This window comes from Mytilus edulis, chromosome 9 (genome assembly GCF_963676685.1).
Source record: "Mytilus edulis chromosome 9, xbMytEdul2.2, whole genome shotgun sequence".
NCBI classification, from domain to species: Eukaryota; Metazoa; Mollusca; class Bivalvia; order Mytilida; family Mytilidae; genus Mytilus; species Mytilus edulis.
This window is the reverse complement of record NC_092352.1, coordinates 69202714-69214866: the sequence shown is the minus strand read 5'-3', so window position 1 is coordinate 69214866 and position 12153 is coordinate 69202714. Positions and strand designations below refer to the sequence as shown.

At 32.9% G+C, this 12153-nt stretch overlaps 1 protein-coding gene across 3 annotated transcripts in view; it reads left to right on the top strand.

Annotated features, from left to right (window-relative positions):
- The first annotated feature begins 7006 nt into the window (after window positions 1-7006).
- Window positions 7007-12153, top strand: part of LOC139488899 (uncharacterized) — a 38786-nt gene continuing 33639 nt past the window's right edge. Inside the window, exon 1 of one of the 3 annotated variants that reach the window (XM_071274861.1) lies at window positions 7007-7173. In XM_071274861.1, the coding sequence (XP_071130962.1) occupies window positions 7022-7173 (152 nt within the window). In that variant the 5' untranslated portion in view covers window positions 7007-7021. The other 2 variants (XM_071274866.1, XM_071274867.1) reach the window with 2 other exon arrangements.

Here is a 12153-nt window from a genome sequence, read left to right as displayed (position 1 = left end):
GGTTTATCTTCCTTGGCCCGATCGTAGCCCGGATTTGAACAATATCGAGCATATATGGAACACTTTTGGGCGTAATGTGCGCGAAAGGACACCCCAGTCCAAACACGTGATGAAATAAACAATGCCCTTCATCAGAAATGGTTGCTGCTACCTTAGCAACAAATTGTTCGATTTATGGTAGGAATCAGAAGACGTAAAGTGGAGGTTAACAGTTTGAATTGAGGCTGCGCACAAAGTACTAATTCTTTGGCGTATAACGATCAACCATGATGTGAACAATCATCTTAAGATCAATTTTGAAATGTCTGACATTGTAAAGTTCGACTACAGTAAAAGTTGTAAAATGCAGTTTTTTTGTACAAAAAACACTTCATTTTGTTATTAAATATTTTTTTTTTCAAACATTTTTTGTTCGTCAAAATGCCAATGTAATCATAAACTATGTTTCAATATTATTTTACAAATATTTTATCATATTCCATCCAAAATAAAAGGCTAATTTTTCAAGTTTTAAAAAATCAAGGTGTTGCAATACTTTTTTCCATGTGTATATTATACTCTATATGTATACACTGTAAATGTATAAGAAAAAATATGTATTTGTGTTTTGTCGTTGTTGTTTTCGGCTATATCAAACTGTTTATATCACTATATATCGTGTATCAAATGTTACATTTTAGCGAGTGCTCAAACCCCTCACCTTTCCTACCAACGACAGTAGTGTAACCGCACAACATAATAAAAAAACCTATAAAAATCAGTATAAAAAAGGCTAGAGTGATTATTTCAACTTAAAGCCCCCTCCTTTCCCCCTCGCTCAGCCCCTCCCCGCCCCTTTTTTTACAAAAAAAAACTAAACGAAAAGACAAAAAAGACAAAAGACGCAATGTACCGATTTAAGTTTACTTGCAGTTACTGAATAAAATTGAGAAAGGAAATGGTGAATATGTCAAAGCGACAACCACCCGACCATACAGCAAACAACAGCCGAAGGCAACCAATGGGTCTTCAATGTAGCGAGAATTCCCGCACCCGTAGGTGTCCTTCAGCTGGCCCCTAAAATATGCATAATAGTACAGTGATAATGGACGTCATACTAAACTCCGAATTATACACAAGAAACTAAAATTTAAAATCATACAAGACTAACAAAGGCCAGAGGCTCCTGACTTGGGACAGGCGCAAAATTGCGGCGGGGTTAAACATGTTTATGAGATCTCAACCCTCCCCCTATACCTCTAGCCAATGTAGAAAAGTAAAAGAATAACAATACGCACATTAAAATTCAGTTCAAGAGAAGTCCGAGTCTGATGTCAAAAGATGTAACAAAAGAAAATAAATAAAATGACAATAATACATAAATAACAACAGACTACTAGCAGTTAACTGACATGCCAGCTGCAGACCTCAATTAAACTGATTGAAAGATTATGTCTTCATCATATGAATATCAGGTACAATCCCTCCCGTTAGGGGTTTAGTATCATACTATCATAAAATATATGAGAAGAACATAACCCGTGTCATGCCAACAACTGTTTTTTTTTAGAAATAAATGTGTTTAGTTCCGATGCAAAGACCCTATCAGTGAATCAATGTTAAAGCCAAAATATGCAATCTTTAATGACCTGACAACAGTATCGTAACTATATCCCCTTTTAATAAGTCTATTTAAAGGTTTTGTTAGTTTCTGAGGAGAATACTGACATTTTTGTGCTTTATAAAGAATATTTCCATAAAATTTTGGATGTGAAATACCTGAACGTATAAGATGTCTGCATGTTGAGTTATATTTACGAATTATTTCCTTATACCGGTGATAAAATTTAGTAAATGTTTTGACCAGTTTGTGATATCGAAAACCCTGGTGTAATAATTTTTCAGTAATACATAAATTTCTCTCGCTAAAATCTAATACATTGTTACATACACGAGCGAATCGTACAAGTTGAGATATATAAACACCATAAGATGGTGACAAGGGAACGTCACCATCTAAAAATGGATAATTAACAATAGGAAATGAAAAATCATCTCTTTTATCATAAATTTTTGTATTAAGCTTCCCGTTTATGATATAGATATCAAGATCGAGGAAAGGGCAGTGGTCATTGTTATCATTAGCTTTATTTAAAGTAAGTTCTACAGGATAAATTTCTTTAGTATACATACTGAAGTCGTCATTATTTAGAGCCAATATATCATCCAAATATCTAAAAGTATTGTTAAATTTTTGTATCAAATGTTGTTTTGATGGGTCTTTGCTAATTTTAGTCATAAATTGTAACTCATAACAATACAAAAACAGGTCCGCAATAAGTGGTGCACAGTTAGTCCCCATTGGAATTCCAATAACTTGACGATATACGGAATCTCCAAAGCGAACAAAAATGTTATCAAGTAAAAATTCAAGTGCATAAATAGTATCAAAGCATGTCCAATTGACATAGTTCTTTTGTTTATTGCTACTAAAAAATGATCTAAAAGAGTTTGAACATATGTACTCGCATTCCGACTTTTTAAATGCCCAGTTAATTAGGGATGTGAATTTTTTCTTAATAAGAATATGAGGCAAAGTGGTATATAGGGTAGAAAAATCAAAACTTTGAACAGATTCAAAATCACCAATATATGCATGCAATTTATCAAGTACTTCCAACGAGTTTTTGACACTCCAAAAGTAATTAATTCCACTATTTTCAAAGGCCTTATTTGAACAATTTATTATCAGGTTTTTTATTGTACCAAGTGTACTAGTAAGTAAAACAGACAATTTAGTAGTTGAACAATGGCTGGAAGATGAAATAAATCTATATTTGTAAGGTTTTTTGTGTAGCTTCGGAAGCCAGTACAAAGTTGGGACTTTCATTGTGTTTGGTTCTGCTTGTAAAGAAGTAGCTAAAAGTTTATGTTTGTTACAGATGTCGTTTTCTGAAAATGAAGTCAGTTGGAATGTTGGTGAATTCGTGATTTCCTTTTGCAGAACCTCTATATAAAATTTACGTCAAACAATAATGATATTATTAGCAGCTTTATCAGCCGGGACAAAAACAAATTCCTTGGCTAGTTCTGTTAGTTTATTTTTGATACGCGAAATAGGGTTTTTATAGTTTTTGTTGAGGGTAAAATGTTCTTTAAAATGTTGTATTCGAATATCAACTATCTTCATTACTGAATTAAAAAAAGAGTCCAAAGATTTTTTGTCAGCTTTTTCCCGTTTTACCCATTTCAAACAGTAGGCGCGGAGTGAGTCGTTGATGATATTACGACACTCATTCCAGTTAATAGTTGACGGGGGACGATATTTAGGTCCTTTACTGAGGAATGATTTTAACTCTCGGTCGCGAACGATATTAAGGTCTCCTGTTATAACATGGGAAATTGGTCCATAGGTGTATTCTGAATTACTGCAATTACACGACATAGGTGTATTTTCAGTGATATTTACATCTTTACACAATTGGCTATAATTAAACACATATTTTCGGGTCGATTTCTTGTAAATATAACAAATGAGAGGGAGTTCAGTATTATAAAAATATCCAGGAATTTGGTCTTTAACAGAATGGTCGTTAAAAATACCGGCAATATTTACAAAATCAAAACCTTTATTGACATACTTTATTTTAATAAAATGTTTTTTATGATCTTCAGGGCGATCAATTTTTGGAAACAGTTTAGAATAACAATATGCCATTATAATTTGGACAATTTCATAGTTAGGACTGTAATATGAAATTGTGTGTTACTGAAAGCTAGTTCAGAGCAAAATAAGCAAATACACGGCCGACACTCGGCTAACCGAGAGATTGGTCGGTTAATCTATATTGAGTATGCGGCTATATGGGCGATTGGTCTGTTAATCGGGTTGGTTATACTTCTGTTAAGAGTAAAACGCTTAATTTAATGTTAAACTCTATTAAATATACAGATTTTTTGCATGTTATAAGAACCAAATCAAAAAAAGAAAAGTGTCTGACAAAATGATATCTATCATAGAACATTTTGCACTTGTAAAAACATTTCTTAGTCTGTGCAGTTTTCAGTAAAACTAAAAGTCGTCGCGCAAGTATGTAGTATTTATGCTTATACGCATAGCAATTTTTTTTTATAAAAGGCGAAACAAACAAATTTAGATATCATTTAAAGGACAAAAAATAGTACTGTGGTTCTAAAAAATAAATTGACATTAGTAAATATTTCATAATTGTAAAATAACGTGAATAATACCACGTTTTAGTGAAAATTATGGGAATAAAGTCTGTTAATGGGTTGGACAATTAAAATTGTGTCAGTTAAGAGTTATTTAGCCACGACAATAATTTTGCTACCTTTATATTTTCCCCTTGAAAAATTTAAGAATGAGATGTTCCTTAGTAAACAAAAATGACAATACGGTGCCACAGTATCCTAGAAAGAGCATTTTTATTTTGACTTTCTTTGCATTTTATTGAAGGGTGTGTCACTTCAATAAAGCGTGATATGGATTGGCCTCTGGAATATGCATGAATTTTTTATTGACGTTTTCAATCAGCCTTAATTTTTGTGTCTGTTCGAAGTAGCACGTTCTCAATTCCGACTGAAAGTGTCTTTCTAATACAACACAGGGTACATATAACGTGTTCTCGTTCACATATGAACATGATATTTGTCACTGGACGTTACACCCTAATTCGTCAGCATCATCCAATTGGTTATTTTCTTCTATTACTTAATCATATGTTGTTTACAAATCTCTCTAAAGAAGTAAACGGAAAGGAGCGAATGCAGCTACATTTGGTTATTTTAAGTTTCAATTAATTTTATTCCGTTTAGTTCCTTTCTAAATAAGTGCAGAGGAGAACTACAGTTGTCTATTGTGGCCGGTGAAGCCCATTTCGCCTTTCATATTCTATAGGGCGATAACGCGAAATCGCGAAGTCGAAAACGATAAGTCGGTTTCTAGTTTTCGCGTTTTCGACTTCGCAATTTCGCGTTTTCGCCATATAGAATATATAAGGCGAAAACGCTAAAGCGCTAAAACGCAAATTGGCATTAACCTGCCACCATAGTTGTCCGCATGTAAACTTCTAAAATTTGTCACCGATATAAGTACATCGCAATCCGTTACTGTTTTAACAGCCATCGGTGTTTCATGTGTGTATTCTTAAACAAGTATTATTTTTCTCTCGTTTTTAGCAATGTATCACTCTCTACTGTCCTTATATATTATTCTATATTCTGCGTTTCCATCCAGATTCTCGGGTATACCATGAGGGTCCGGATTGGGGGTATTGTTTATTTCTGTATTCTTTAAATTTTCTACATTTTATTTATCTTACTCGTTATTCTTTCTTTATTTTTCATATTTTGTCATCCCAATATATTTTACTTACTTTTGTTTAGTTACATTACGACGTTTATCTCAGATTTACATACTGGTTACCAATGAAGTTGACAAATTTGTGTCATTCATGACAATTAAACAGAATTAACATTATATATGCGATCATTCTTGGATGAAATTAATATTACTTTAATATTACACTTTTTGAAACCATTTTTATCAATTTTCAATTTCATGTGTTGTTTCCGTATATATTATGTTTCATTGCTCATGTATTGTTTTCGTATATTTTAGCCGCTCGTCTTGAGCCTACTCATTTGATCCGATAACACCCCATATAGCAATAAAAGTATACTTTTATTGCCATTCATAACTCTTATAAAGATTGATTTATGTCACCAAAATACAGTTTTTCGTGTAGATTTTTCACACAATGATATCAATATGGTTAACAAACATAATGCCTTTGTTTTTTCGATGTTCAAAATATTGAATGCAAGTAAATTTAACCAATGTGTCATTTTGTGTACATTTTATGTGTGTAAAATGTGTATAAATTTATTGATGAGTAACCCCCCTTTTCATTTTATAGATCGTACATCGAAGCTAGAAAAATAATAATTACACCACTGAATTCAGTACATTGAATTGTTTTGTTAGACATGAATACTTTTTATGATGAAAATATATTTAGAAAGTTATACAATGAAACATGCTGAACTTTCAATGATTTTCTCGATAACACCTGATTAACAGACTTTAGCCAACCCGATTAACAGACCAACCGCCGATATAGCCGCATACTCAATATAGATTAACCGACTTATCTCTCGGTTAGCCGAGTGTCGGTCGTGAAATATACCATGTGTCATAGACTTGATTCAATCATTACACGTTCAAGCGATGTCCCCTTAAATTTGAGCAATAAACCTGACCTTGGTGGTTACCTGATGGCAGTGGTACACCTGTAGTTGTCCATCTCTATATATTAATATAATCAAATACAATGTGTGGATATAAAAAGTATATGTCAGTCTTAAATTAATGAAATAAAAATTGTATTTCAATGGCGAACTTTTTTTTCAAATTACATTTTATATAAGAAAACCTTAATCTTTTAATTAAATTACTTCTGTTTACAAGGTTAAACTGCTCTCAGGCAAAGATACAGTAACCTTTAATAGTTTTTTACTGATCTGTTTATATTTTTGAATTAGGATATTTGGCGTTGTATGTTCTACAACTAAATACCTTTCTAACGTTTTTCCTTGATCATATAATACATGTAACTGATGAACATTTACCGATAAAAACGTATTGTTAAAGACAGCTAGTATTTTGGGTTTCTGAAATATTGTAATGTATTATAACTGATGGTTGTGAAATTCATTCGCTCGGAGAACCTTTCGATTATAGTACATTTGTACTGTAGATAAAGGCATACATATAAAAAATAATAAAAGCGAAAATGATCAATGGATAAGGCCTAAATAGGGTTAAAATAATAGAGAACTGAAAAAAAATATGAGAAAATGGGCAAAACAATAAATAATAAAGAATTATAATCGGATGTTAACTATAACAAATAGATTGATTTATTGAATGTTAGTTGCTTAACGTCCTATAACAAGTAGATTATAGTTCACAAACAATAAAATAAATAGTGTAAAATGGCCTCAATTAAAAGGTACAGAAATGAAGACGCAAAACCAACCCACTCATAAAAGTTGGTTAATATTTATTTACGTAATCGATGCACAAATTACACCTGGGTTGACCTTGTCAGTTATATTTAATGCGCAGATAAGTTTTCGGCAGTATAAATTTAACACGAACAGCTTTCGAAGGTATGTTATCTTTAAATAACTTAAAGGCTTGCAAACTAAATTCAGGAACTATTCGTATATGCTCTCTAGTGCTCTTTATGTATGACATATAACTTGGGTGAGTTTGGAGATCTTCCTCATTGAAGGTATCATGCATCAGCTCAGTAGTTAGTCGGCACTGACATGATTTAACAAACTTTTCTAAAAATGTCCGTTTATGAATTTTGAATTATTAAGAAACAAAGGTTTCAACTCCCTCAGGCAAAGTTGACTTTAGATGAATTTGGCTATCAATTTTAGGTATTTTTGTCATATAACGGTTTCGGTACTTATACATCCTCGATTTCAAATGTTTGGCTTTGAGCGTTCCTGATGAAGGTAAATCCAGAAAAGAGCTTCGGACGCATTGAAATGATTAAACCTGTTGTTTTCAATTTTTGTTGGCTGGTACATGAAGAAAAATAACGCGAATGTGTAAAATTGTCGCGAATATGTAAAACTTACATTGTAGATCAATTCTTTTTAGCTACATCAAGTTTATTAGAAAATCCCATAATTAAATAGCCGTGAGGTGGACTAGAAAGGGTGAAGGGCAAAAAAGTATCTGCGAAAATAAGTTGAACATGTTGACTTACAGTATACTATTTGATGAGAAATCGTTTGTTCCTTTATGTGTAAATTGTGCTTTATTTATAACCTTGCTGCTATAGACAATGAAAGTCTTTTTTATAATATTTGTTGAGGGTTGGTCATTGTTTTAGCCTTGTTGTCTTAATATGCCCTATGAAGGTACATGTAGCTATAGAATATCGGTAAGACTACTGTATATATCTACACATCACGTGCATGTTAACTAAGGTTTTAGTAAATAAACAGGTTACGGTAACACCGTAAGGTGACCTATAGTTGTTAATTTCTGTGTCATTTTGGTCTCTTGTGGAGAGTTGTCTCATCGGCAATCATACCACATCTTCTTTTTTTATATATAACTTGCACCAGGCACCTCATAATTCATCGCTCTCTATCCTACTTATTTTGAAATTGATGGTTACAGTACGGTGACCAGACACAATATTTTTTAGATTTAATAATCAAACATACTATATGGCTATATTATATATCATTGGATTCGGAAAAATGAGTACTTTTGAAATATCGATGTCGTCAAAAGGAAATGTGGTAACAGTTTTACATAAAATAAGGTCAAAGATCAAATTCTGATATTAAATTTGTTTTCTCCATATTTTAAAAATTTGAAGATTTCTACAGCAATTATGGTCAAATTTCAGAAACAGACATTTTTTCAAATCAATTAGCCATGAATTATCTCGAAAATGTAAAAATAAAGAAATAAGGACGTTAATTTATTCTGAAAATTGGCGTTTTTCAAACACTTGTTTTATTATAAAAGATCAACACATATTCTATTAAAGTTATAGTTGTTACCTTGCTGGCTGATATTCAACATCAGCAATCCATAATAAATATTATTTTTACCTGAAGCCTAATATCATGAAGGTGTAATTTGCAAAAGCTCATTAATGTAGTTCATTCAAACTAAAAACCACTCAATACCTCGAAAAAAAGTTACAATTCAAAAATCCAATCACAGAGATCCACACAACAAAATTAAGCCGTAGTATGCTCCTTTTCGTCTGTCAGGTTACGTGATTGGAAATAATTTCTACATTATTCTAATCCTTTACAGGAGCGAAGCTCTGAACATATAAGGTTTTGTTGTGAACCAACTAATGACTTTTACGTTAAAGATTTTCCCTCACATGAAAACACAAGATTATGCAAGAATTCTGCTGACACCTGCCCTTTAAAATACACTGGGTGTAATGAATCATATAACTCGCACCGATCGTATATATTCTAAGCGTGACGGAATAGGGGGCTCAGCAATGTGTAGTGCGGTCCAAATATTAGTTTGAAACGAACCACGTAAAACATGCTGTTTCAGTTCCGCTTCACTGGGAGATACTGACTTAACTCACATCTTCAATGGGGGCAAATTTGACGCTTATTGTATAAATATCATGATGGAATGATTTAAAGAGATTTTTCTGATAATAAAGCTTTGAAATTAACTTTCAAGCCCAAAAAAGGCTTCATCTCTGTCAATATTAACAAAGCTCTGAAAACCTATGAAATAGTCGTGCGTGTTTCCTTTCAGCAGACTTTACAGAGTTGTTCATGTCGTAGCGGTCAAACATATCTGCTACTGTGTGCGCTATAGAAAAGTATTTGGACATGTTTTTGTGATTGTAAGCTGCAAGGTCACCGAATGTTTTACTTTTCTTCACATCAATACATTGAACCAATTCCATACCATATCTGATGTAAGTTTGAGTGATGGTACAAAAGAAGGTCGAGAAAGTGCACAAGCTGTGAGCAAAAAATCTTGAATATCTATTGTAGTATGCATTCCAGAAAAGAAATTATAAGACATGGATGATGGAACACCACTTCAAAGGGATAGGTCATGGTTCATTCAGATGGTTTAAAATGGCAATAACATGTTTTTTGTCGAAAAGGGAGAAGGTTTAGTACTATTAAAACGTTAAATCCCGCTTCAACTATTTGAACCTGTCCTAAGTCAGGAATCTGATGTTCAGTGGTTGTCGTCTGTTCATGTGGTTCATGAGTGTTTCTCGTTTCTCGTTTGTATATAAATTTAACCGTTGGTCTTCCCGTTTGAATGGTTTTACACTAGTAATTTTTGTGGGCCTTTGTAACTTGCTGTTCGGTGTGATCCAAGGCTACGTGATAACGGCCATACCTTGACCTATAATGCTTATCTTTTAATAGTTACATGGATAGAGAGTTGCCTCATTGGCACTCTACCACATCGTCCTATATCTATCTTCATCTCCTTTCATTGCTGTTGGTTTTGTATCCTTGTGTGAATTTGCATCTTTCCAGCATTACACGACTAAGGGATTTTAGGAAATGTCTAGTAAGGGTCCATCTAACAGCGCAGCCTTCTGATTTGCTATGCATATACATCGCAACCGGATCCCCTTGAGGCTATTATAACGGTCTTTTTGGTTGCCATGTCGGTCCATATACCATTGAAATGTCTAGGAGTCTGTCTAAAAGCAAAGTCACCATCTATAAAAGGTGCTCAATATTCTCAGAAAGTTGAAGCATATCGAGTTTGTAAACTGGCATACACCTTCAGTAATTGGTACGGTTGGTTACAAAAAAATACGGTAACATTTGAAATGATTGATCTCAAACAAGTGACCAGCTACCCTCTCCTTATATTTGTTATTCTCATCGGATTGTGTCTTATGCTTAGTTCGTTTCTGTGTGTGTGACATTTTAATGTTGTGTCGTCATTCTTTTATATTTAATGCGTTTCCCTCGGTTTTGGTTTGTGACCCGGATTTGTTTTTTTTCTATCGATTTATGAGTTTCAGTACATATGAACATCGGTATACTACTGTTGCCTTTATTCTGCTCTAACATTTGACAGCAAACTGTTTATTGTTTCGAGGAACACATTTCAGTATTCGAATATAAGTGATACAACACAATCAAATGGCTTATATGTATCTATAAAAAGCTGTATATGGGCTTCGAATAGCTCCATCATCTGAGCGTTAGGGCTTGTGCCTGGCTTGAATTGCTGAAATAATACTTCTGAGATAAATGAATTTGATATTATTTATTATTAAAGGTATGAAATATCATATAAATGTTGATTATTTTACATTTTTCTTAAAAACAAATGATGAAATTGAGTTGAAACGCACTCTAGTAAATGCCCAATATTCGTAGTGTCAAACTTATACAAAAACTCTTTCATAACGCACTAATTCTGCTAAACTTTGTTTGAAATCGTTAAAATTAGGTGTCACAACAAAGTATTTATTAACAGAAACCATATCACGGATATTTTTTTACATTGTGAACCTCAAAACTTCTGAAAGTCGATTTTTCTTTCAAGAAAATTAACTTACTTAAAAGCCCATTTTACAAAAATTGAACCGTACGATTTTTTGACGACAAGTCAAAATGTAAAGTTTAACCTTTGAACTACCAATACTGTGATTTGTAGCCATATATTAGTCCGAATGACGATTAAACTCCTTAAATAAGCGACTTTTCCTTACTTGGTTACCGTAATTTTACTTTACATCCCACTTTTTTCTATTAAAACCACACTCTTACTGTCGCGGTCGTCGAGAGACCTGCGGTAGCCCACACGGATCTTACGTGCGGCTCCTCGATGAAAAATTCTCCCCCGTAAAGTTTTTTACCGAGGGTATATTTTACTGCAGATTAAAAAGACGTATCTTAAGTTCTCATGGCTTTTACTTCAACCATTAGCTATATACATGAGCAAATGATTGTACCAAGTCAGGAATATGATAGTTGTTTTTCCGTTCGTTCGATGTGTTTGACGTTTTGATTTTGCGTTTTTGTTTAAGAGACTGTTCGGTACAAATTTACTCCCCTGGGAGGAATGAACCTTATCGAAAGATGAAAAGAGTAGAAGAATGGAAATATTTGTCCTGAAATCATTTTCTTTATTTTTTTGGTAATCAGTTATATTTTAAAAGTTAAAAATTTGAGAAAATCAACAGGACCGATAAAGTGCATGTAATGCACAAGCACTGCGTAGAAAAAGTGAGCAATTTCAAGTTCATTGGTACAAATTTATATTCACTCGTATATTTGTGTTTTTATACGCCGGTTTACGGTAGACTATTGATGTGAGTTCCCTTTCGATTTTTAGATATAAGATCTTATATTTCCGAGTGTTTTATTCATTCAAAATTGAATTTCCCATTTTTAGGATAATAACTCAAAAGTTCATTGAGAATTTTCATGAAACTTGAGTGACTGGTTTATATCTGTTAGAATAACCTCCCTTTAGATATTTTTTTAATAAATTTCTAATATGACATTGAGGAGTTAAACAATTTTATTTTTCGAAAAAGCGACTAACGTGTTATGCGCTTATCTCGCAACTCTTTATTTCTGATT